Source organism: Manduca sexta, chromosome 26, assembly GCF_014839805.1.
Source record: "Manduca sexta isolate Smith_Timp_Sample1 chromosome 26, JHU_Msex_v1.0, whole genome shotgun sequence".
NCBI lineage: Eukaryota > Metazoa > Arthropoda > Insecta > Lepidoptera > Sphingidae > Manduca > Manduca sexta.
The window spans coordinates 8347198-8373177 of record NC_051140.1 but is presented as its reverse complement, the minus strand read 5'-3'; the positions used below and the strand labels follow the sequence as shown (position 1 = coordinate 8373177).

Here is a 25980-nt window from a genome sequence, read left to right as displayed (position 1 = left end):
TATCAAAATAGACTAGCGTCGTGGTGCAGCTCGACATGTTTCTCTTTAAGGCCTATCAAGTGGGGGCCGATTGTTAACGACGCATATTAGGTACTTAATGTTAATAAACAGTTTTCATTAGTGATAAAATCGTACGGTTATATGCATCTCGTGAGATTTACCTATTACTTAATCGCTTACAGCGTGCTGTAAGCGATTAGGTAATAATACAGACAACTACTTAATGATTCAGGGATTTAATATTTGATTAACTAATACGATGGGCCGGGAACGAATACTCGTGTGAGACGTAAAAATACCTCAGTGTAATGATCAAACTCTCAGCCTCGTTTCACAATTGGCTCGTAATTCCCTACACCGCAAAGACCGTCAAATTGTAAAATACTGTAAAATACTTTTACCCCCTTATTCATAGACGTTATTTATCTAAAGACAGAGCATTGCTGTGATAACAAGTCTGTTGCTCAGCTTTGTTTATTTGACAGCTTGCTGTTTGTTCAGCATTGTTTATCTGACAGCCAACTAGATTCAAGTTGTATCTCAATATTAGCCAATCACAACAGCCCTAGTCGTCGTCAGCACTGAGAAACAGATTTGTTATCACAGCAATGCTCCGTCCTTACATAAATAACGTCTATGAATAAGGGGGTTGTTCTATAATACATTATCTTTAGCTAATATTGCATATAAGAAACATTATAAAAATAATGCGTTCTTAAAAATTATAGATAGCACGCTATCTAGCTGCTATAATATAATAATAATATTACGCGTTTCTGTATATTTTTATTAGTTAGTGCGTTTTAAGGTAATAGCAAATTCTGTGCCAGACTGTACCGATAAAACTTTCTCGCAATTATACCAATAACTCCAGGTAGAAAGGAAATGTATAACACTGGAAAAGTCCAAGAAGAATGCACGTCTCGACTTTAAGTGGTGATTGAGTAATGAGCATCTTTAAAATGCAATCCACCATTCAAATGACCAGTACAATCATTATATCTTTCAAACATCTAATGTATCGCTGGGTTAATTTGAGAGGCATGGACTGCATTTAAGCTGAATTATCTGTATTGAATGTACAATAAAGAAATCTCTATAAGCAGTGGCAGTCTTATCTCCCCAGATGGGATTAAAAAAAGCTATCCGATATTTTAACAATTTCGTAGGTAAGATGCTTTGCTCGTTAACTAGGTAGTGATTTAAAAAAGATTCGCAAATAAAGCATCGCGCGAGGTCCTTCTAGAAAACGCGGGGTTCCGAGCGATTGTTCGATTTGTCCCCAAAGGTCGTCACTGTCTATAAGTGTCTATACAGTGACGCCGACGTGTCCGAGAGCCGCGGAGAGCAGTTTGAGATGGTGTCGCATGTCGGCCGGCGCGAGGCCTCGCCGCGCGCCGATCACCTTGAACGCGTTCAAGTATTCCAATTCTGTGAACTGAGCCCCTTTCTCCCGCACCGACGTTATTATTTCCTGGCAACAAATACATTATAGATTAGATTAACAATATTAATTAAACACGCATTATAGCTCACAAGCGTTCTTGCACGTTCATGTCCAATGAAAGGTAGTTTAATACGAAGACATGGTCACACACTATAAGTCGTCTATTTTTATCTGGCACGACTTAGTTGAATAAGATATCGAACAGAGATGCAAGTTGCTTATCCGTATGTTGACATACCTCAGGTGTACAGGTGAGGAGGTGTAAGTACGCATGCGCCCTGTGCAGCCCGTCGTGCGGCAGATGCAGCGCGGCGAGGCAGTGCCGCAGCGTGGCGAGGCGCGCCTCCGCGCCGCGCGCGCCGCTGCCGCCCTCGCCCTGCCAGCGCCACACCACCGCCGCCGACATCATCTCGCCGATGCCGTTGAACACGTACTGGGGGAGAGTGTTCGTTCACTGAGTTTTATTTACAACTAGCTTTTGCCCGCGGCTCCGCCCGCGTTATAAAGTTTTTCAGGCTAAAGTTTTCCGTTATAAAAGTAGTAGTTTCCCGGGAGCCTCTCAAACTGTCTCCATACCAAATTTCATCTTAATACGTTGAGTAGTTTTTAAGTTTAACACGTTCAGGCAGACAAATGCAGCGGGGGACTTTGTTTTATAATATATTTTTTAGAACTTTTTAAGAGGAATAATCCCGTCATACATTATTGTTGCATAACTTTAACCGTTTACGCAGCGCACGCAACGGAAGCTCTCAAAACTAATAATTTTTCCCCGTTTTTGCAACATGTTTCATTACTGCTCCGCTCCGATTGGTCATAGCGTAATGATATATAGCCTATAGCACTCCAGGAACAAAGGGCTATCCAACACAAAAAGATTTTTTCAGTTCAAACACGGTAGTTCCTGAGATTAGCCATTACTGCTCCGCTCCTATTAGTCATAGCGTGATGATATATAGCCTATAGCACTCCAGGAACAAAGTGCTATCTAACACAAAAAGAATTTTTCAGTTCGAACCGGTAGTTCCTGAGATTAGTCATTACTGCTCCGCTCCTATTGGTCATAGCGTGATGATATATAGCCTATAGCACTCCACGAACAAAGGTAATTTATGTTATTTTAACATTAGTAGCAATGACGCAAAATTCCCCTTGACGTTGATGTTGCTATAACAGCACAATGTCAATAAGTTTAAAACCTTCAGATACACAACAACAACAACACAACATCACGCATTTTATCCCCGACGGGGTATGCAGAGGCGCAACCATGGCACCCACTTTTCGCCAAGTGTGTTCCGTCCCATGATGTGATAGGGGGCGAGCCTATCGCCATATCGGGCACAAATTCCAGACTCCGGGCTGATACTGAGCAGAAAAACCCAAATATCACTTTGCCCGACCCGGGATTCGAACCCAGGACCTCAGAGCGCTGCCGTACCGCGCATGCAGTACAACTACGCCACCGAGGCAGTCTAGATTACCTTCAGATAGATTGTAATTATGTGTATTATATTTACGGCGAGTCGGTGCGGCGCGAGTACGGGCGCGGCGCGTTCGTGCACGGCGAGCAGCGCATGCGCGAGTTGGGCCGCGCCGCCGCGCTCCGCCCCGCCCTCTGCACCCTCCGCGCCCTCACGCTCCTCCTGACCCAGGTAGTGGAAGCACTCGATGCGCATCTTTAAGATAAATATTTTTGTTTTATGATAAATGTATTTTTTTTATTCAGTAGGAACAGAAAACAGTTACAAATTAAATAAGTAAAGAGTAAAATTACACATGTACTGCATTAAATTGGAGAAAATATTTTTTATTATGTGCGTTCCTATTTCTTCAATTGCCTATGTAAGGAATTTTACATGCTTGTTTGAAACTAAAATAATTAAAGTAAACAACTCGACAAAGCAACAAACACATGGAACTATCTAATGGTAATAAACTGTCAAATGGCACGAAACATCCCTCACCTCTAAATGCAGGAACAACAAGCATTTCTGCCCTATATCGTCGAAGACAGACGCCGCGCCAGATATGTCATTGATGAACTTCTCGGACAATTTTACTGCACCAGACAGCATTGACGGAATACTCCTTATGTTCGCACTGAGCCAATCCTGATGAACAACAATATTTAAAAATGCTACAATACATATTATGTTGTAATGGATATTCGCGTGATCCGTGACCTTCCGCAGTTGGGTGCAACACGATACGTAGTTTTTGCGTTAAAACATGATCTACCAGTTTTAATTTCTGGTATAGATTATATCATCCACAAAGACATTGTGTGTGAGCAGCGTGAGTGCACACACATACTACGATAGAAAGCGTCGGGGAAAGTTTTGGTGTAACGACAAAAACATTTAATTAAAACTGATACTTAATATACGAAATGTTTGTTTGATTATAATTAATCCTATTTTATTTAACACTTACGCGGTATTGCATTTTCCTCTTTCGCTATAGTAGTGTGCGTGTGCACCAGTGCCGGATTTATATTTTTTATAAGTGTAGGCCACTTTATTTCCGCCGCCACATGTAGATAAGTTTATGCGTATATGTATTTATGTATGTAGGTTTCTAAAATATTTAATCATTTTCCATTTGTTTGTATTATGGAAGGCACTAAAGTTGAATAAACGGAGGATAATTAAATTGAGTGAGCATCCTCTGAAATCTGCCTCCCTTAAGAGGCTGCCACCCAGGAGTGGTGTGCACACATGCTGCTCACGCGCACTGTAAGCCATTAGGGAAAGACAAGTTTGCAAAATATACCAACACTATACACTTACCATAGTTTCACACATGACCGCTAGGTCAGCTAACGTGTTTATATCTGCGACAATTTCTTTGCGTGCGATAGCTCCGTCACCCAAGCTCGAGCCCAATATCTCTGCTTCGCGTTCGTATGCTTGCTTTAACTCCTGTTAATTAGTGTAAGTTATCGTTAGAGGTATAGGTGTGCTTATTGTGTAATTTATTAGAATAGTTGGAATATTTTCTTAACTAAATGTTAAGATTATCAATCATTTTTCAGCAAAGTCCAGGATAACCCGGGCTGGCTTTCTTGATGAGAAGTTACTGGATGTTCACGCGTTGCTCAATATCTTTAAATTTAGGTAAGAATATGACTAACATGCGCATCCTTGTCATCCTTGGGCGCGATGTCTACGGCGCGGTAGTTGTGCAGCGAGCGCAGGAAGCGCACGATGTCGTCGTCGGCGAGCCAGCGGGCGGCGCGCGCGGCGGCGTGCGCGGCGGAGCGTGGCGCGGGCGCGGCGCGCGCCGCCGACCCCAGCGCCTGCACCGCGCCCAGCGCGCCGCGCGCCGCCTCGCCGCCGCCGCACGCGCCGCACCGCCGCGCGCCACGCACCGCCGCATTGATCGCGCGCCACGACGCACCGCAACACGTGAATATCACGCGGTGACGCTCACTGCACATACACATTATATAGTTACATTCGTTTTACGTGTACGTTAATACCGTAGTTTGACAGTTAATTGATGTACACCTTGACTAGTGCTTATCAATTTTCGTTGTCAACTGAGATACACAATAGCCCCGCAGGTCATCTAACTTTATTTTATGCTGTGTAAACGACATTTTCTAACAAAGGCATCATTTGAAAAAATCTGATATAAAATGTATATCAATACAATACTCCTATGGAAATATTCCAAACCCACAGTAACATTGAGAGATTACAAGACACACTCACCCGGATTTAATATTGGTGGGTGGCGGCGGTCCCCGCTCGCGCCACGCGCCGGCGGCCCGCATGGCGTCGTCTATGGCGGCGCGCGCGGCGCTGGCGAGCCGTTCGCTCTCGCCGGTGCGCACGTAGTCTGTTATAAACGCACGCAGCGAACATTCGCCACCCCTGAAAGGAAAATAATTTTATGAAACATGCTTTAGAGTTGCTATCTTGTTTGTTTATTTAAGGAAACCAAATTAGTATCCTATGGTGTATCCAGAGTAAGTGTATTTATTATACATGATGACATATTTATCTTATGATACTTCAGAGATTTACTGTTCCAATGTTACACAACTACTAATAATTGTGTTATCATTACGTACTCACCCAGTAATCGACTCGATGTGTTGGCAAAGCGAGTGTAGGAGCGGCAGCACGGCGTGCAGATGACTCGCGTGCGGGGTGCACACGAGCGGATGCGCGTGTCTTCGGGTCGATGTCGTCGTCACAGGACCGCATGCTGGCCACAATATTATTATTAATACGCATTATTATCAGTAAAAATGTGTGGGGTTGAATGTATAAGGATAATTCATATACATAGTAAACATTTAAAAAAAAAATCTTTAATGGAAGCTACATTAACTGAGTTATCATATAGCTTTAGGTCTGTGTTATGTAACTGTCTATAAGTAAAGTAACTATAAGAACTGGTTCACGTTTTAGAATATTCCATGCAAATAAATTCATATAAATATGTCTAGATTAAACTTACCAGAAAATCTAAACAGTTTTCCATGTTGTCTTTGCGGTCGTTTCTTTGCGAAATAGTCGGTGAGACGAAGCGCAGGGCCCGTGCCTTCAGGCACTGTATTAGACCTCTGAGCTGACAATGGAACGCTTTCAATTTCCAAATATTCTGTTAATAACAGCTGCATCTGCAGAAGAATGATTGAAATTAAATTAAAGCATTATACCAATAATTATATAAAATATTAAATCCTATTGTAACAAAGGTAACCGTTTTCAGTTTAAATCTCAGGCTCTGCGCCTTATAAGATTTATTCGCGTAATACACTGCCATTGGCTCCCAATGACGTGATATACGCCCTCCGCCAATCGGAGCGCGATACTGGACTTGCGTGTGAACTCCGTCACAAGATGGCGGTAGGCGACATGCTGTGGACGACTAGCCCTGTGTACTTAATATGTCCGCTCCTAAGTCATTGTTTTTTTCCAAGTCATATAGTGAGTTCTATTCCTATACTAGTGTCCACATGATTAATATTTTAATATAATGTACATATAATATTATACAACCTTGTCTGCAAAGGGCCGGTTGTTATAAAATTGTTAGATGGCAAAGAAGATGTTATAAGAATAGGTCATACAACTTGCTGGACGGCGCTCCAATAGTGCTGCTCCGTGTGAAGGCATGTGTCGGACACGCGATTTTTCTGTAACGCAGCTTTCCACAATTGCAGGAGTCTATAACAATAAGTAGATGATAAGTCTCATAGTTACAATCATTTTGTCTTTTTCTTCTAGCAGGTGTGCAAAAAGTTATAATACCAGTGTAATTAAAACAATGGCGGTGTTCTTAATTTTGAATACGATAAGGGAAAATAAATATTTTTTTGTATAATGATAAAAGATTATATAATATATGTTATTTCGGCACATAAAAATGCAATGATTTCAAAATGAAAAAAGCTATATATTATTTGCTATAAATTTAGTTAATTACACATCCCACCTCTTATTTCGTGCTGCACAAGCTCTGAATTCCTCTCCTAGACTGGTGACGAGGCGTGCCAGCGGTCGTCCCGTCTCTGTCACTCCTTCATTGTCTTGTATCTCGCCATCCTCTTCGCACTCGGGGTCGGGCTCCACATCGCCCTCCTCTATGATTCTACGCGACACTGAGTCAATTACTTCAAGTAGTTCATGTTGTATGTTAACTTTGAATTTCTGTAAGAGAATTATTTTGTTTTAAAGTGGTAGTCATGCTCTGGCATGCTCTCTCTGGCTCAGGCTCTGTTTTGGTTACAATAAAAAATAACAAATGAATGTGACGGGTGGAACCACAGTCTCAATATAAATAGCAAAACATTATTAGTTGTACAGTTAATTAGATTTCCACTTTAGGGATTAGTAATGCATGCATTATATATTTAATTACAATATTATTTTTTTGTTTAATATTAGCTTATATTTTGTTAATTTTAACAATGGCAAAGTATTATAGATACCTCAGTAGCCTCTTTCAGCTGTTCTAGCACACCAAGTGCTTCAAGAGATATCATCACTGTTGTTTCAAAAGTTTTATCTTCTTCCGACAATGAAGCCTCATACTCTGGAGTTATGTCTTGTAAGTATGCATCTGTTAGTTCTTCACTCTTGGTTAGCTCTGTAAAAGATTACTAATTCGTACATAAAGATATAACATAGGTCAGGGATTAGTCTAGAACAGAAATATCATCCAGCAGTGGATTTATGCATGATTATAAAATAATTTTATACTAGCTTCCTTTTTTTTTTCACAGTAGGTGTCTAGTCCTAAACCACTAGGATAGCTGTAAGAAACAACATTGTAATAAGCCTATCTTCCATTCTATCTTAGACGTTAGGTATTTCACATCAGAAAGCTTACCGGCTAGCAGCAGCGCGGTGCGGCGTCTCGCGGAGAGGCGGCGCGAGAGAGGCGCGCGCTCACCGCGGTACACGGCGTCACTCACGCGCCGAACTACCATCTCCACTAGCTCACGTTTTTTTGCCTGATCGAAAAAGTTATCCATAGTAAGAAACTATAAAAATTTTAGCACTTGGGAATTTCACAAAGTTCTACAAAAATAAGTGGAATACAATTAATAATGGTTTACAATAACATCACTGCCTATTCAACTTGAGTGGCATGTTAATGTAACAAATTCAGCATCACCTGCAAGTGCTGCCTCGTCGCGTTGAGTGCATCGACGTGAGAGAGCGTGGTGTCAGCGGTGTCGAGCGCCGCCTTAAGTGTATGCGCAGCAGCGAGCACGCGGCCGCTCGACAGCGCTTCGCGAGTTTCTCGCTCTGACACCACCACGCGTTCTCTGTGAGAAACATGGAAGAGGATTTAACAAATTGTTATATATAAAAAAATATTTGTTATGATTATAACCATTCTGTGTTAATTGGCCTTTTTTAATTTTGACCTATAGAATTTTAATTCTTTAGTCTTTAGACTCAATGCCAATATGTCTAAAAAATAACTAAATTTATGATCACTTTGAGATTTGAAATGTTTTGGAAAGGCCATGTTCTCACTACAGCACACTTTAAAATATAGTCACTCACATGTCAGTGAGCATATTTAAGGCATAGTGGTGTGTGCGTGCATCGGCCCACAGTCGACGCAAGTCGTCGCGGCGCAAGCGCAGGAGGCCGCGGCACGCCGCCAGCCGCGCTGATGCTGCCTCGCAGTGTTGACCCCACGCACCTAGCGATTCGCCAACCGCGCTGAATTTCTATAGATACAAACAAGGTTGCTATCTGTAAAGTTAAACTAGTAAAAAATAAAAAGAGTGGTATCTTTGAAATACTTTTATAAATAAATTATTATGGCACAATCATAATATTATTTTGGAAAAAATATTAATTTCTTAAAAATAAAATATTATGTTTTTAATGTTCATTTTTGCTAACATTTTCAAAGTAATAATAAATACCAATATGTATCTGTATAACTATGTTTTTATATAAAAAATAATACAAATTGCCTAACCCAGTTTATCTTTTAAATGTTAAATCTGAATATTTCAAAATAAATCTCTATAATTCTAATGGTAATATAAAATATTCCACCTGCATAACTTCCATGATCTCCTGAGCATGTGCAGCGACAAGCTCATCAAGTCTTGCATCACTCTTCTTGTACTCCTTCTCTAGCTTGGCTCTCTCCTTCTCTCGCTGTTCATTTGTCTCACTTGCAGACAGTGTTCGTATCACTGACATTAGAAGACCACTCTGGAAAATAATGGATACAGAACATTCAAATTTAGGGCAAAAAATAAATTTATTTCACTAGTAAATGTAATAATTAGTGAAGCACTAAATGGATATGGATAAAATTTGGCATACAGTTGGGCCATGATATGGATTGACATAATTTAGTTAAAGGGTAAAAATCAATTATTATTATGAGTCTTTCCTGTGGAAAATCATAGCATAAAGGCTGGTCCTTTTGGAAGGCTTGCATGGGGACATGGATCCAAAATGCACAGGCCCCTTTAAGATACATTACTCTAGTTGGGGCTTATACACCTTGCAAGTACTCTCTCTGTCTGGACTTTTATTATTCTTATTATTATTTATTTATTCAAATAACATAGGACTCATATTGTTAGCAAAGGATAAAATTTTTCTTAAGACTATGTTAGTAATTAAAATAAAAATTGAATGATAAATATAAATTAATAATCAGTGCACTGCTGCACCATTCCATGTGAAATATCACAACAGCGAGCCACATAACAACAATCCAGCCAGTTATAGGCTGGCCCAAGTATAAGTCAAAGGACAACACGAATTTGGATCCATGCCACATATTTATCATAATAATTAATAGCCAAACTAATAGCCATAACTTTACCGTTTTTAATTTTTTTAGTGACTGCATCTATACTATTATATAAAGCTGAAGAGTTTGTTTGTTTGTTTGTTTGTTTGAACGCGCTAATCTCAGAAACTACCGGTCCAAACTGAAAAATTCTTTTTGCGTTGGATAGCCCTATGTTCGTGGAGTGCTATAGGCTATATATCATCACGCTATACCCAATAGGAGCGGAGCAGTAATGGCTAATCTCAGGAACTACCGGTCCAAATTGAAAAATTCTTTTTGCGTTGGATAACCCTTTGTTCGTGGAGTGCTATAGGCTATATATCATCACGCTATACCCAATAGGAGCGGAGCAGTAATGCCTAATCTCAGGAACTACTGGTCCGAACTGAAAAATTCTTTTTGCGTTGGATAGCCCTTTGTTCGTGAAGTGCTATAGACTATATATCATCACGCTATGACCAATAGGAGCAGAGCAGTAATGGCTAATCTCAGAAACTAGGAGTTTGAACTGGGCCCTTATTCTCTATCCCGCACGTTATTTTAACAGTGCGTAACAAGCACGTAACACAACACATCATGTTTAGGACTATAGAAATTTGGCTTACAGAATACCATTTCACGCACATTTCTCAAAGATAACATGACACGGCCGCGTTACGCGTTTACACTATCATACAGAATAAGGGTCCTGAATAATTCTTTTTGTGTTGAGTAGCCCTTTGTTCCTGGAATGCTATAGGCTATATATATCATCACGCTATGCCCAATAGGAGCGGAGCAGTAATCGCTAATCTCAGGAACTACCGGTTCGAACTGAAAAAATATTTTTGTGTTGGATAGCCCTTTGTTCCTGGAGTGCTATAGGTTATATATCGTCACGCTATGACCAATAGGAGCGGAGCAGTAATGAAACATGTTGCAAAAACGGGGACAATTTATTAGTTATGAGAGCTTCTGTTGCGTGCGCTGCGTAAACGGTTAAAGTTATGCAACAATGATGTATGACGGGATTGTTCCTCTTAAAAAGTTCTAAAAAATATATTATAAAACAAAGTTCCCGGCTGCATCTGTCTGCCTGAACGTGTTAAACTCAAAAACTACCCAACGTATTAAGAGGAAATTTGGCATGGAGACAGTTTGGGACCCTGGGAAGAACATAGGCTCCCGGGAAACTACTACTTTTATAACGGTAAACTTTAGCCTGAAAAACTTTATAACGCGAGCGGAGCCGCGGGCATTTAGATCATAAAGCTCAATATCCAATATTATTATGGTCTAGTATATTTAACGTTACGAATATGGCAAAGCTAAATACAAAAATACAACTTATTGTACAAGGAAGCTATGATATTTGGGTATAGGTGGCATAAAAATAAATATATTTTACTTTGATAATAGATTCCATGATGGGTTCGCAACAAAACACTGCACTTACTGTTTCTTTTCCTTGTTTAACCCCCCGAGGGGGCTTAGTGGGCGGGGGAGAGGACATCCTGGTGTTATTGTTGCAATATTTTCCTGGTCTTAGATATATAATAACAAAAAAGTATTATTCCGCCCCCTGATTTTTGATTGCACAGCTGACAGCAGTGAGCAGAGAGCAGACAAATTTTATGTCAAAATTTTGTTCCACTTTCCAGATATTACACAAGTTGCTTTTATTAGACAAGGATAAATTTATACACTTACACGACGTTAAAAAAAGATAAATATAAGCGTATGCAATATATGCGTAACCAACTTATGACATGGACTACCGTAACTTTCAAGTTTTCCTATATCAAAATGAAATTGGAGTATTGGTCTCTTATTAAAGTGAAAATAAAAGTTAGAGATACTTGTATTAATTTCATGTGTTATTTAAATTGTTAATAGTAAAATAATTTTATTTAACGGAGCAATAACATTACAACAATCTTCGTACACTATCAGGTAGTGTCAACGTTAGGAGATCGAGAGATTCGAATAGTTTGGAGAGTTAATAAATATCGAGTAAATACTGAATCCACGAATCAATGAATGCCATGTGTAATCGACTGCTTAAAAACTTCTTCTAAAGATTTCCAGACGGATCTTTCAAAAGCGGCCTGCATCTAGCGTGTTCCTGCAATCTTTATCAAGTCGTCTGTCCAGCTTACAAGTGGACGTCCAATGTGTTGTGTTTCCTGAATGTGATCTTCACTCAAGAACTTTTTGTCAATTTACAGTCACTTTAGCTTTAACTATTTAACTCTACTTTTAAATATATAAGTAATATTTCAATGCAATTGTTTAATTTAATAGTAAAAATGATCCATTATGACCAATCCCGGATCTTGAATTTTTTTGAGGCGGGGCAAAATCTGGAAAATGCCGCGCACCCACCTATATATTTACCATTATCATCATTTTGCGTCCCGCAGGATATAATTTTAGTATTGAATGTAGTGTATGTCTCAATATTCAAAGTTGCATTAATCATGAGTTATGTATTCGTCTGCCAAGTTTGCATTTGCCTGCCCTCTGAATTCACCGCCCGGGGCTTGGGCCCCGGCTAGCCCCCCTTTAGATCCGGGACTGATTATGGCTAAGGTATTACCATTATCTTATAAAAATCTTTAACAAGTTCTGCCGTTACACTTAGTTTGGAGGATGAAATTGCTTACAATACATAATAATTATTACAAGATTCCTTTCTTTTTACGTAATCAAAGTTGGCAAAGTGCGCTTAATTTGTTTAACAATGTGGGTTTTCTCTTATCGTAAGTTGTGGTATGGTATCTAATTTGATAAATATTATAATTTTTTCACTCTATCACACTTCAGTGTAGACAGTGTTATTTGATTTTATAAGGAAGTTGCTGGAAAGGCTTGGCTTAGATTTTGGAAAATTTTGTCTTTAACATCACAAACAAAGTATATTATTCCAACTAGGAATTCAAAGCCAAAACCTATTGATTCATAGCCAAAACACATGATTAAGGGGATTGACAAAATTGCCTTCAGAGTTATAATCGATACATTTGATTTCATGTTGTTCCAGAACAACACCAGTTCAATTTTGACGTCTATGTCAATTTTTTTTTAAGTTTGAATTCAGAAAGTTCGTTTGATTTGATTTTAGAATGAATTTCGGTTTATTTTGTTATAATTACAAATTTATATTATAATTACTGCATCAATAAGTAAATAATACTACTATGGATTATTCGACGATAAGCAATAAAACAAATTGCACAGAAGCTGAGGATATAACTAATGGAGAACTTAGCGAACGATATTATTTACTCAGGAAGCAATTTGAAAATTTATCTAGCAGCTATGAAATAACTAAACAAGAGCTATATGAGACAAAAAGAAGTTATCAAACCGCTCTTGACGTACAAGGACATTTGACGGCGGAATTAGAAGGATATCAAGCAGATGAACAGAAAAGGAAGAGTGAGTTGAATACACGTATAACATCTTTACAAGAAGAAATTTCAGCCCTCAGAAGTGAACGATCAGAAATTCTTGAACGTCACGCAGTAGAGGTAAAAAAATTCGAAAATCAAATTTGCAATTTAAAAGAGGAGCAAGTTTTAAAAGTACGAGAGAGCCCGGAACGTGATAACACAGAATTAGATGAAGCGCGCGCTGCTGTGAATATCGCATTGTCCGATGCAGCTGCAGCGAAAGTAGCGCTTGAGGAAGCAAGAAACGAGATCATATCTTGGCGTATGAAAGTGGAGGAGTTGGCATCTGAGATGGGTGAAATGCGTGCATCTGCTGAATTGCGTAGAGAAGAACTGCGGGCAGCCAATGAGCGTGAGGCGGCTACCATCGTGGAACTAGCTGAAGCGAAGGCTATGTTGCATCAGTACACAGCAGAGGCCCAGGATGCACAACCTCATGGTATGTCTAATATTCATATTGATTATTGTATGTGTTTGTTGAGGTTTATAGTGTAATTTGTAAATCTACTATGTTTATTTCATTTGAGCAGTGACTTATCCGTGGATAGTCAAGGCATTTTAATATTATAAAACCATTTTTTTAATGTCCACATAAACAATGTTCCTTACAATGTTTACAGCTGCCAAAGGAAACTCCATCTTCGCTGAAGTTGAAGACAAAAGACAAGAAATGGCCAAAAATCTTATACATATGAAACAAACAAATTCTAGGGTATGCATTTGACATTAAAACTTAAGTATAAGACAATAAAACTAACAAAATATGACACAAGGTAAAATATATAATACCATTAATATCCATATCACTGCAATATTAAGATGATGTTAATACATTATTTATGTTCTTACCTGCATGCAAAACATTGTTTGTTTGTGTTTTTAATTATATATTGATGCTATAAATATGTATGTCAAAACATACTTTGGTACATTTATCAGAGATTTTGCATTTATATTATGGACTTAATATTGGAATAAATAGAGAATGTATGATGTGTTAAAGTCTCTAAAAGTATTCTATTTGTATTAATATAAAAACATGGATTAATAATATGATGTGTTCAATTTGCTCATGGTAGGATATATTCAATTGCCATTCTGATAGCAACAACCATACAAAAGGTGTTAAAAAATAGTTTGTTTTTGCCACTATAATGGCCTGCATAAGAGTGCCATATTCCAGGATCAGCCTATAAATATCAGGTTCTAACAAGTTAGTATAATTTTGTTGACTTCTGAGGGGTAATCATTTCTCATCATTCAACATTCTAATTACCATCAGTTGCTGTGCGGTCATTTTGCCATGCACAATGAAAAAAAATATATAATAACCTTGTCTCTTTGTTGAATATAGATATCAGAATATTGTGTCATTTCTTAGTAAAGTTTTAGTTATGCCTATATAGAAATTACATAGTATTCTGATATCTATATTCAACAATTATTCAATTACTAAAACCACTAGTTTATAAATTATTAAATATTGCAGTTAAGGAGAGAGCTGGCTAACAAGCAGGTGGAAGTGGAAGCCTTGCTACATGAGAAACAGACAATCTGGGAACAACAAGTTGGAGCGGCCGCACATTACGACAGGGAGCTTATTGGTAATAAATTTACCTTATCTTACTCGGTGTCATAGTTGTATTTTGTTAGTGGTATGTCGCTCTAAGGTCTTGGGTTCAAATATTATGTTGGGCAAAGTGATATTTGAGTTTTCTGCTGGGTAACAGCTCGCAGGATAGTTTGCGAACTATAGTACAATAACTTGGCGAAAAGTGGGGGCTGATTAACCTGCACCTTCCCTTTCGGGGATAAAGGTGTGATGTGTCTATTCTTACTAATATGATAAATGTGACAGTTCATGAATATGTTAAGATGTACAGCACATATATAAGTCAAATTATCCTGAATTAGTATGAAACTCCTTTTTATTATGGAAAAATACACAGTGGGACTTTTATCCCAGAAAATGTTCTTCACATGGGTAGACGCAATAAACACCTAGTACACATAGTAGTAGTAACTGTTACTAAAGGCTTATTTTTATTATGATGTTTCAACTATTGTTTGAATCGGAAACATTTATTTGATCCTATTGTTTAATTTCCCAATATACCTATGCCATGTCAGTAAAAAAATCTTCATTTGACTACATCACTAAATTAAAATTTTGGCTATTCAGGATTATAATACTAAAACCTATAGGAATATATTCTATAATTTTTTTTTTCTTCAGAAAGTTATGAGGAACGCATCTCACAGTTGGAAGGTCTATGTGAGAAACAGAGGCGTGAACTGGCGCGCTGGTTTGGGAAACTGTGTGAACCGACTGCAAACGGCTGGCTACCTGGGGTGCTGGAACACTTGAAGTTAGTATAAAGTATAGATAATTTTGAAATGTAGAGAATAATAATTCTAGAATGATCTATTGACTACGGAACTGACTGCTGTGAAGGAGTCATAAATTAGATTCAATTTGCATTAATCTCTTATTACTCAAAGTTACATGTTAATAAAAATTGTTAATGATTGCTTGCTTTAACAGAGAACACAATCAATTTGTCAAATAAATGTTTTCAAGATATAATATTATTTTAAGATTTATGTATACACATTTAGTATGGTGGATAAAGGACATTACCACTCTTATTGGTAGCGAAGTCTCTCCTATCAAAAATAAAGTAGAACAAGCTTCATTAATGATAACTGAATTAAAAAGAAGCATTTAAAAGGTATTCATATTTTTTTATAGAACTGAATGCGAGCAGTTACGTACCGAAGTACTCTCCCAAGGCGCGGCACAGTTGGCCAGCGCGGCCCAAGTCCGAGAGTTACGCAGGAAAATTGCTATTCTAACAGCGAACTCAGCTAAAATCACTTCACCCACATTGGATATTAAGCCCAAAGAAATCGACATTAAGAATGATATTGGAATGCAAAAGGTTATGCCTACAGTTAGACCGCAGAAACTCGGTCCCGATGATGTGAAGAAGAAAGTGTCTTTTAACTAATATAATTTAAAGAAATATTGATAATGTAAATATTATAATTATAGCATAAATATTGAAGTTTTAGCGTTTTTATTCTAGTTTTCTAGAAAATGGTATTTGTCAAAATATTTGGACCTTTTGAGCAAAATAATATAAATTTAGTGCTCTTTTAGTAAAAAGTAGATACTTGTTTGGCCAAACAATGCAAATATTCGATCAAACGCGTGAAGTATGGTGCTACCATAAGACGTACGTATGCACATCGACACATCCACAATACGTGACGAAGTATGTATGATGATGATGTACTGCCAAGGATTAGACACAAGAAAGAAGAATACAAGAAAGAGAGGGATTGGGACTCTTCCTAATCCCTCTCCTTCTTGCCCTAACCAGAAATGATTTGGGCCTTTGGATAGTATATTTACTAAACGCAACAATCTTAAATTCTATTATTTAAGTTGCGACTTTAAATTACAAGCTTTATGCAGTGGGATTCCCGATGCCAAATACAGGAATGAATGAAAAACGTGCTGTTATTATTGACTCTTTATTTGAGATATATTACAATACATGACAAAAAATGTAGAGTCTAACTGGTTTAGTGCGGTTTAATTTTATTTAATAACTCTGTCACGACCCATCGCATTTTATATTAAAGTCCACTAAAATGACGAGTTTTTTTCGTTAAAAATACGTACACACATGATTACTATAAGATCGGACATGGCTGATTATTATCAAAGACCGCAGATAAATTAAATATCAATACCTATAACTGTACGAAAACAACAATGTTAGTAAATAATATATTTATTGTGGTATTTTGGAGCACAAAACTTAATGTCGTGCTAAATTATAGTCTCAGGTTGAAAGATATCGAGATTTATGTCAAACTGACTACTTTATGAATACCTAATCTTAAACTTTTGAATATAATAATTTAATGAATGATCTTTATAAATTTATAATGTCGGGCAAAAAATATCTATTATCTAATAGTTGTTCTAAAAGTTCCTAAATAGATCATCACTGTTGTGGCTTTTATAAAGTAAGAATCACAATACGACGTATGCTAGATATCTGGCCAATACAAAGCGAAAGCGAAAATAAATAATGATGTTAGTATTTACGTACTCAGTAGATGTGTGCATGATAGAAGTAACGACCATCATTGTTTTCTCCGGACGTTCTGGTATGCATTTGTATGGCTACGAGCGGAATATCGCAATAAAAAATTTAAAAAATACAATATTTTGGGATGGTATTAATACATTGATATGTTCTAAATAGCAGTAGCTTCTTCTTCAGGAGGTGGTACTAGGTCTCGCAAAGCATGGTGGCGTGCATGTGCCACGTGTCTGGAACGGCGAGCGGTTTCCCGAGCTTCCTTCTGCGTACGCGCACGCAGACGAGTCGTTGCTGTCTCCCTCACGCATTTTGTGAACGCACCTGGATGTGTGATATAAGTAGTTAACGTTTATAGATAAAATATGAATCTATTGAGATTTTGTGGCTTGTATGGACATTGTGCAACTTATTTGCTAAACTTTACTATCATACTATCATTAAGACCATTCAAGTTCCCTACAGCGACTGCCCTATAGGGGTTATGGTTTAGTATTGTTTCATCTCGGAATCAACTGGAACTGTCGTGGGATGACAATTGTATTATCTAACATCACTTACCAACAGAATCTGAACATCTGACGGCGTTGTCGATTCGTTCCCGGTTGTAGCAGTCGATGACCCGCTGCTTGCATTCGGCACACACAGGCTCTATGCTCACCATGTTACTGGTGCGGAGCTCGATGCGTTTTGCTATTGCGTTTAAATCTTCTACGGTTAATCTAAAAGAAGAGTTCGATATTGGAATTTGTTTCAGAGAGGGAAATAACTGTTTGCTGAGACCAATAAAAATATGTAGAGCCGCTCCCGTTATTCAAATAGATACCTGATATACCTACTTATATATTACATTATAATATTATAGAGTAGCGAAACATAACTATTGGGAAACAGCTTTTTATCATGTAAATTGTGGTATTGAGACGTTAGGTAACCTTCAAGCTCGGTAGATATTCGGAAAACCTAAGACCTCGGAATAACTACATACATACTACGGAAGTTTGTTTTTCTTAGCTCAATGTCCCGTGTTATATGACCTCACCCACATCTCTCGGAGTGATGCTCGTCCATGTACTTGAGTTTTTCCATGAACATTTTGTCCTTATAGTCTCCACGTGGTGTGCCCGCGGCAGCCGCTGCTACGCCGCCCGCCAACGTCGCATCTTCCACCAGTCTTTCCACCTTATCAATACCCAATATTTATTGTGCAAACGAAATAATAACCATCAATAATAAAACTGACTAACTAGATTTTGTTACTTACAACGTAAGTAAGTATATTTTCTATTATATTAACTATCTATCTACTCATGGTATAGCTCTTCGTTTAACAGTTAGGTACAAAATAATTCACTATACCTAATATAAATTAATTGTTTGAAATTAAAATGGCACCTAAAGGTTAGTCATTGCTTTTAACTTCATTATGGTTATCTCGACATATCTTAGCGTCAAGATCAATATCTACTTATTGCTTCAACGCAAAAAGCTTGGCTCATCCGTGTTTAAAGGCGAGGATTTTCCCATCATTTTTATTTAAATACTTACATATTGAAGTTAGATCAAAGGTGAAATAGTGGTTTGTGTCGTGTGCATTAATATTTCTAACGAAGGGGTTGTGTATAAGCGATAACACGAAATTCTTGGAAGTTGCATTTACCTACTGGGTTCCGGTCGTAGGTAATGTTTGTAGATGCAATCATTTTAGTGGAATTTAAATTGAGTCAGACTCTGCCAAAATATAATGACATAGTATTATGTATTTATACGTTATATTTATTCTAAACAAGTATTGTAGTCGACAAAATAAAGTCCCGTGGCTTTTAATCCCGGATGAAAGCAGTCTTTTATACTTCTTAATTTTTTGTAATGTTTTAGGAGGTGAATTATCCAATTGTCTTAAAAAAAGCGTAACACTGCGGAAAATAGTCGCACGTACTTGCGTATATACCTTACAAGTGATTATAAAAAAAAATATTACCATTTTATTGGAGATGCTGATGTGGTGTTCTGTTGATTCTTCGTTTATGGTTGGATCGGCTTCTGTTTTGTCAGGACGGTTGAATTGTGTTGCGCGGACTGATTGTCCGCCACCCATTTTGTGATTCTTTATCTGTAAATCAAATTATAAATTAATTTTATTTAACATTTGAGACAATTAAATGCTCAAATAGATTTGGAGTCGAATTAAATCATGGATTGATATCTAGTGTAGCATTTTGGGGAGGATTTTTATTACACCAAAATGATGAAACGAAACTTGTCGCGAATGCTGACAAATGTCATGTTGCCGATGAACACTAACAGTTATTTTTTTTATAAAACATGCAATGAAATCTTAGATTTCCGTGATTGCATATTATTTTTTTGTAAAAAATAACAGGGAGACGTGAGTCAATCAGTCATCATGATCATAAACAAAAGATTTTTTGAAATATCTCTGTTCCCACTCACTAGATTCATAATCCAATTACTGAAAAATATTAAATTTTGTTCTATGTAACATATAGGATAAGTCGGGGACAGATGATCTCACGGGGGAGACGGGTCACAAGCGTCTCGAGTGTTCAATATTACGGAGAACTGCGGAAGGGGTATGCAATATTATGTAGATCTAACATATAGAGGACGTTGAATTACCGTTAAAATACGAAGTTAGATAAGATCAGGGGGCCTTTTGCAATTACGGGAGTTCTAATCGAAAGGCAGTTTTGGTTGCGTATATTTTAAATGATTAATATGGCCAATGGCTCCCTGACATTACATATAAAAACATCAAATAATTTAAATTCAATTTGAATTTAAAAGTGGGTCTGGGGATTATTATTTATTTTATTGTTAACATGGGGACAAAGGTGTGATTTGTATAATAATTTGTACTTATTTAATAAGATTATTAGATTTATAAGTCACTTGTACAGTTGTTTTTTGTTCCAAATAAAATAAAATAAAAAAATCAAATAAAATAAAAATAAATAAATCAAACATTCCCTAACAGAAATCTCCCGGACACAGAATTATTATCGTTCCAATGAATGACGCAATCGAGATTACAGGAGATCCCTTAATCAACCTTGAATTAATGCCTTAAGGCCACCCTCAAAACAATTTATGCGGACCAGGTAGAAATCATTTGTTGAACGGATGTGTTTAAGTGGTGATTTTTATATATAATTTAGTAATCAAGTGATATTTAAGATAACGTAATTGAATTTTAAAATACTTAAATAAGTATTTAATTTAAATGCTTTTCTTATTAAATTATAGTAACGTAACAATATTTTTTATCCCAAATATCTATGATAAGTTATAAGTTGCAATATAGTTTTACAGCTGCAAACAATCCCAATCTCAATCTTTAATCTGATTTAGAAAATGAACCAATTAAAATAACTCATTCGTAAGCACTTCAAAAACAATTTGTTCTGTTTGGTCAATTTTTGAGATAGATCGAAAAAAGCGTTTGGAATCATTTATTGAAAATGGCGGTTAGGCACATAACTTACGAGTAGAGGCACTGAAAGCATTCAGCTTAAAATGGAGGTTTGATACCAAAATCTACAAATTAACTCCGCATTGAAGCAAAAGTATCAAGGGTTTCAACTTTACGAGCATAGATTAAAGCAAGATTTAAATTTGGTTTTAGTTTGAAATAAAAATGCGAATCAAACATTTTTATAGACTCACTCTTGAGCCAGATATATTGGGTTTAGGGATTTGCATTAACAGGTCCATTAAACTCGCCAATATTTGGAGTATTTTTAAAAAGTAAGTAAGTAGGTATGTATAATGTGCCCAGGTAGGTAATAAAATAATAATAGTAATATAAAAAACGCTGTACATTTTTTCTATGTAGTTTAGCTATCAAGTAGTGTGATTGAAGAAAGTCCGGTTCCTCCGTATTTTTGGTATTTTTCGTGTTACAACATATTACGATTTTGTTAGTTTTTATTTACTTTATAATATGTAGTTGTATGTTGCAATTTAATTAAAGGTATTCTTTATATTCTTATATGAAAGGAGTTTTATGATTTTTTTTACTTTAGGTGGGCCTTCGAGGGTCTCGTTACTTTATATTCAAAAGTAACGTCAGGAATACCATCATAAGCTAAAGTAGCAAGTTTGCTATAACTCACGTAATCATACTACAATCAATTTATAAAGAAAAACTAAGTTTTTTTTATTGACATTCTGTTTGTTTTAGGAACAATAAAAGCATCGTTATCCTTAAAATTTTGTAAATGCCACGCGACACAGTAATAAATTTTACAATTCCCAAATAATGGGTATATTTTGCAAATTTTTTTATGTGTTGACGCTAACCACGGTTTGAATATTTACTTAGAATATTTCGCAGTTTCCGCATTTGTTAATATTATAGATTCACGAAAAATGACTAACATTTTCGTGCATTTACGTACGTAGATCATTTTAAATGTTTGTTAAAATATTGATTTTAGATGACTAAGTGACATTTATAACACTATGCGAGGTCAAACGTAATTGGAACATCTTTTAGTTATGTAACGTCCTCTCTGTAGCCCCAACATAATATTATGGGAAGGAGCAACAAGTACCTGCATATTATTATGTAGTTCGCTACTTATCTTTGTTTCTTGATGTCAAAGGCGAGAAGTCAACAGAGTAGAATAGAAAGTGAAATTACAACAATGTCAGGAATAAATTCCATCGCTGGCATATCATGGAATTGTAAGATAATCTAGCCCCAATTGATTAAACTTTGCCCGACGTGAAAATTAACCTATAACCTCCCAATATCCGTAATATAGGTTGCTACTCCACTATCGCGGAAATTATATGATTTTAATAATATTCTTGGAATGTGTAATTCCGACCAAAACGTATTTTGATTTATATTCATGTCACAGCTCGCCATAATGACCCAGACATTTTTAAATACTTACAAAGAGTACAAAACTCTTTAAACATTTTGGAACAAAATTAGTCCAGTATTCATACCAGGAAAACGTTATATAGTAATTAGAACTTCTAGCTGATAAAATTATTACTGCTTTCATGAGCGGAATTACTGTGTAACTCAGTCTTTTTCACAGATTATTTAGAGAAGCTACGCTCATGGTCTTATCCAAGATAAATTATATATCCAGCATAGGAAGACAAGAATAGAGAACTTCAAAGAATAAAGAAAGTTTTAAACGTTTTTCCTTTGATCTTAAAATTTAACTTACATAATGGTTTCGTTGGGAATTCAAATTATAAGGGCCTGTTTAACAATTTTCAAATGAATGCCTCTCGTCACATAAATGTATAAGCGGACCAAATACAATAGTCATTGTAATCTATGCTGCCAAATAAATGGGAATAAAATGAGTACTATCTACATTAGCTGTTTAATACGATAACTGTGAAATAGAATTTACTATATACTGGTGAAGAGGCCCTAAGCATTTTAAAATGTGACATTTATCAATGCTGTATATATGACAATCATGCTGGTTTTGTTTACAAACAAGGTATTGATCATTTGAATTTTAATTGCATTTAACGCAGTCTGGTTTGCATTGAAAAATATGCAAACAATTCGCAGAGCAAGAATCCGTTTTAGGGAGAAAAACAAACATGCAGTTTCAGAATTATTTAGATTACTTTAAAGGGCATTATAGTTTAGTTAGGCACAAACAATGTAATGTCTGGAGTAACATATTATGTAGATGCCTTCTCAGAAGAAATTAACACATAAGAATAACAAATCTCAATATGTTTGTGCCTCAGAGAACATTACCTACCTAGTCATTATCGTTAAATATTACCAAAATCTGTAATACCCTATCCATGGGAAAATATTCTTGTTTAATAATGTTACATACGAGACTTTCCTGCCCTCGCGCCCATCACTACAAATTCTGTAGCCAGGGTCAGCAGTGGCACGCATTTTATGACACCGAGCAGTGAAGCTCGGTGAGTCTCAGGGAAAACTAATATGTCATTATCCCGCAACGAAATTAATCAAATAGAAAGATTAATTAAGGAGTTGGAAATATTAATTGACCACTTCCCCCCAGAGCAATGCGGGTGACAAAATCATGATCTAAGAAGGCGTTTTAACTTCAAGGATAGGGACGTTTACAACTAGATAAGCTTGTTATAATAATGAATGATATACGATTTTTCTGTAAACAGGTTATTTGAGCAAAAAATAAAATTAATGAGCAAGAGTGGTCATTTTATTGCAATTCTGTGAAATTTGCCAGTCAATTAATATTCCATCCTAGCCAGAGTGGGTGATAAATGCCGCAAAGGTTATACATTACTATACATTTCTAAGAAACTCTGACCTCAATAGCTAATAATATAATAATAATACCTATTTGTATAGATTACACAATTGTCAAATATAGTACAACACTGACTCATTCATAAAATAGAAGTAATTTGTTTGGCTATAGTCTAGAATGGAATTCGAAGTAGCCTTGGTATTCGGGATTCATTTTTGAGTGGAGCAGCAAGAGTATGTTTGTTGTAATGTATTTTGAGGCTTCTGTATACCAAAACGAATTCTTATAGGATAACTTTGTTGTCCGTCTGACTGACTCCTTTCTCAGGACCGCGTCGAGGTATCTCGAATTTTTTTCGCATATTTTGTGATTTCATAGGGGTGTCAAAACCTATACGATATGTAGGGTAGTTCCCGTTGACCTAAAAACATAAAATATGGCAAAAAGCAATGTCTTACAGCACATGTAAACCAAAAATTTGCAAACCATAAATATATAAGTACTTTTATAATAAAAAAGCGCATTTACTTACTACAAACGTATTATTTGCGGTCATTACTATCCCCATGTCAAACGGTAAAGTTAAGACCATTGTCTTTTAGTTGAAACAACAATTTGCCCTGTAGGCCAGAAACATCAAGAGAGTCCTGCCACGACTTCTCTTGCCTGTCCTAGGAGGCTTTTTTAATCTATAAGTCTCATTTTCGGAACAAGAGATCTCCCATTTTTTTTTAATAATTTAGGAGATGGAAAATAATTTTTAATATTGTTACCTTACGGGTTGCTAGTTAGTCTAAGACCTATCTTTCAACCAGCAGTACCACCAAACACCAACCACTTATAGGGTAGAATAGCGTACTACCATACTATATTGAGTCTAGAGTATGAATAAAACCATATTCTAAAATAAATTGGTAAATTTAATTGGTGAAATAAACAAATTCGGAAAATATAGTTACCATGAAATATTTTACACTATTTATCTTCCAATATACGACACCACTACAACACAACTACGCCACCGACTGCCTCGGTGGCGTAGTTGTACTGCATGTCCGGTACAATAGCGCTCTGAGGTCCTGGGTTCGAATCCCGGGTCGGGCAAAGTGATATTTGGGTTTTTTTGCTCAGTATCAGCCCGGAGTCTGGAATTTGTGCCCGATATGGCGATAGGCTCGCCCCCTATCACATCATGGGACGGAACATACTTGGCGAAAAGTGGGTGCCCTAGTTGCGCCTCTGCATACCCCTTCGGGGATAAATGCGTGATGTTATGTATGTATGTAATATACGACACCAAAATCAAACATATTATTAACTATCGCAAATCTTACACCATGTCTGACTTTTGAATTCACGCCCAAATTATCATTTCCGAATACACGAGTCTAAGACAACGTACGCGGTAAAGTTGTGCATGATCTTTCACACTTGACCTTGAACCTTGTCGCAAGACGAGCCGACCCGTTGCCAGCGGCCAGCGGCATCCGTGACGACGAGTAATTGTCATGAAAAGGAGTCGTCGCACTACTAGCAAACAGGTTGATAAATTAGCTGGCTAAACCTTGACCTTTGGCTTCGAGAACCAATATGCGATGAGCTTTGGTATTTGTGGTTATTGGTTTATTAGGGGTTATGTAAATGAGCACAAAGTTCTTCTGATATCTCAAAGTTACTACGTCTGCAAAAAAAGTGCGCAACTGGTGCCATCATCAGTTATTGATACTGAGAAATAATAAATCATAGTTGCTGAGTTTGCTATTTTAACAGGCCAAGTCAAACTAAAGATATCTTTAACTAAAGATATATACCTACTTTCTTACAGATACTGATTTTATAGTTTCAGTGAAATTGTGGTCGCTACACACTTGAAAAAAGGGATAAATATCGCATAGCAAAGCGTATCGCTTGTTGTGCGACTTCGCTGACTAAAGCAGTCTACAGAATAATATTGGCATGCATTTGAAATTTACTTTTTACGTAGCCGAAATCTGTTGATATAATGAGATCCATGGGACATTTGGGTGGTCTAATCCGTTCCGAGCGTTCTGTTGTATGATAAATTGTATTATGTAGCCTAATATCATATTTAGTTATGGTTGACTGGAGATCTTAAGTAAAAAGTAATTGTACTTATTTAAATCTTCTCAGTTTGTTTTGGGGGTTACTTACTACGAAATAACGAACTATCCAGAATTGTGGCAGTTGGTATTATAATTTATGGTTGGCAACTGACATTTTGGATTGGACATTAAATCATATACCACCAAGCCTTGTATGGATAACTAGCAGTAGGTGTACAGTTTTATTTTTCTTTATTGTTAGAACTAGGTTCATAGCAATAAATTACAGTCTCGTCTATAAGACTAATAAGCAATACAATTGTAATTTTATTTTCTATGTAATAAATTTACTACGAGTAA

The 25980-nt window shown here is 36.8% G+C and overlaps 3 protein-coding genes across 4 annotated transcripts in view; 1 reads left to right on the top strand and 2 right to left on the bottom strand.

Annotated features, from left to right (window-relative positions):
* Nucleotides 1-3455: 3455 nt before the first annotated feature.
* Nucleotides 3456-11397, bottom strand: LOC115445673 (exocyst complex component 4). Its single transcript, XM_030172038.2, has 15 exons — nucleotides 11184-11397; nucleotides 8992-9153; nucleotides 8485-8654; nucleotides 8087-8240; nucleotides 7799-7922; nucleotides 7398-7555; nucleotides 6902-7116; nucleotides 6537-6633; nucleotides 5921-6083; nucleotides 5533-5665; nucleotides 5167-5328; nucleotides 4814-4881; nucleotides 4584-4691; nucleotides 4240-4371; nucleotides 3456-3561 (listed from the first exon to the last, which is right to left on the bottom strand). The coding sequence occupies exons 1-13, from the start codon at nucleotides 11238-11240 to the stop codon at nucleotides 4597-4599; spliced, it is 1758 nt and encodes a 585-aa protein (XP_030027898.1). The 5' UTR covers nucleotides 11241-11397; the 3' UTR covers nucleotides 3456-3561; nucleotides 4240-4371; nucleotides 4584-4596.
* Nucleotides 11398-12825: 1428 nt separating this feature from the next.
* On the top strand, nucleotides 12826-16250 carry LOC115445685 (protein Spindly). Its single transcript, XM_030172057.2, has 5 exons — nucleotides 12826-13621; nucleotides 13803-13894; nucleotides 14672-14786; nucleotides 15419-15551; nucleotides 15935-16250. The coding sequence occupies exons 1-5, from the start codon at nucleotides 12928-12930 to the stop codon at nucleotides 16191-16193; spliced, it is 1293 nt and encodes a 430-aa protein (XP_030027917.1). The 5' UTR covers nucleotides 12826-12927; the 3' UTR covers nucleotides 16194-16250.
* Nucleotides 16251-16914: 664 nt separating this feature from the next.
* LOC115445657 overlaps nucleotides 16915-25980 on the bottom strand; it is a 13638-nt gene continuing 4572 nt past the window's right edge. Inside the window, exons 1-5 of one of the 2 annotated variants that reach the window (XM_037443497.1) lie at nucleotides 19540-19636; nucleotides 19282-19413; nucleotides 18343-18482; nucleotides 17862-18022; nucleotides 16915-17624 (exon numbers count right to left, since the gene is read on the bottom strand). In XM_037443497.1, the coding sequence (XP_037299394.1) occupies nucleotides 17458-17624; nucleotides 17862-18022; nucleotides 18343-18482; nucleotides 19282-19398 (585 nt within the window). In that variant the 5' untranslated portion in view covers nucleotides 19399-19413; nucleotides 19540-19636 and the 3' untranslated portion in view covers nucleotides 16915-17457. Of the gene's footprint in view, nucleotides 17625-17861; nucleotides 18023-18342; nucleotides 18483-19281; nucleotides 19414-19539; nucleotides 19637-25980 lie in introns of those variants that run through there. The other variant, XM_037443496.1, reaches the window with a different exon arrangement.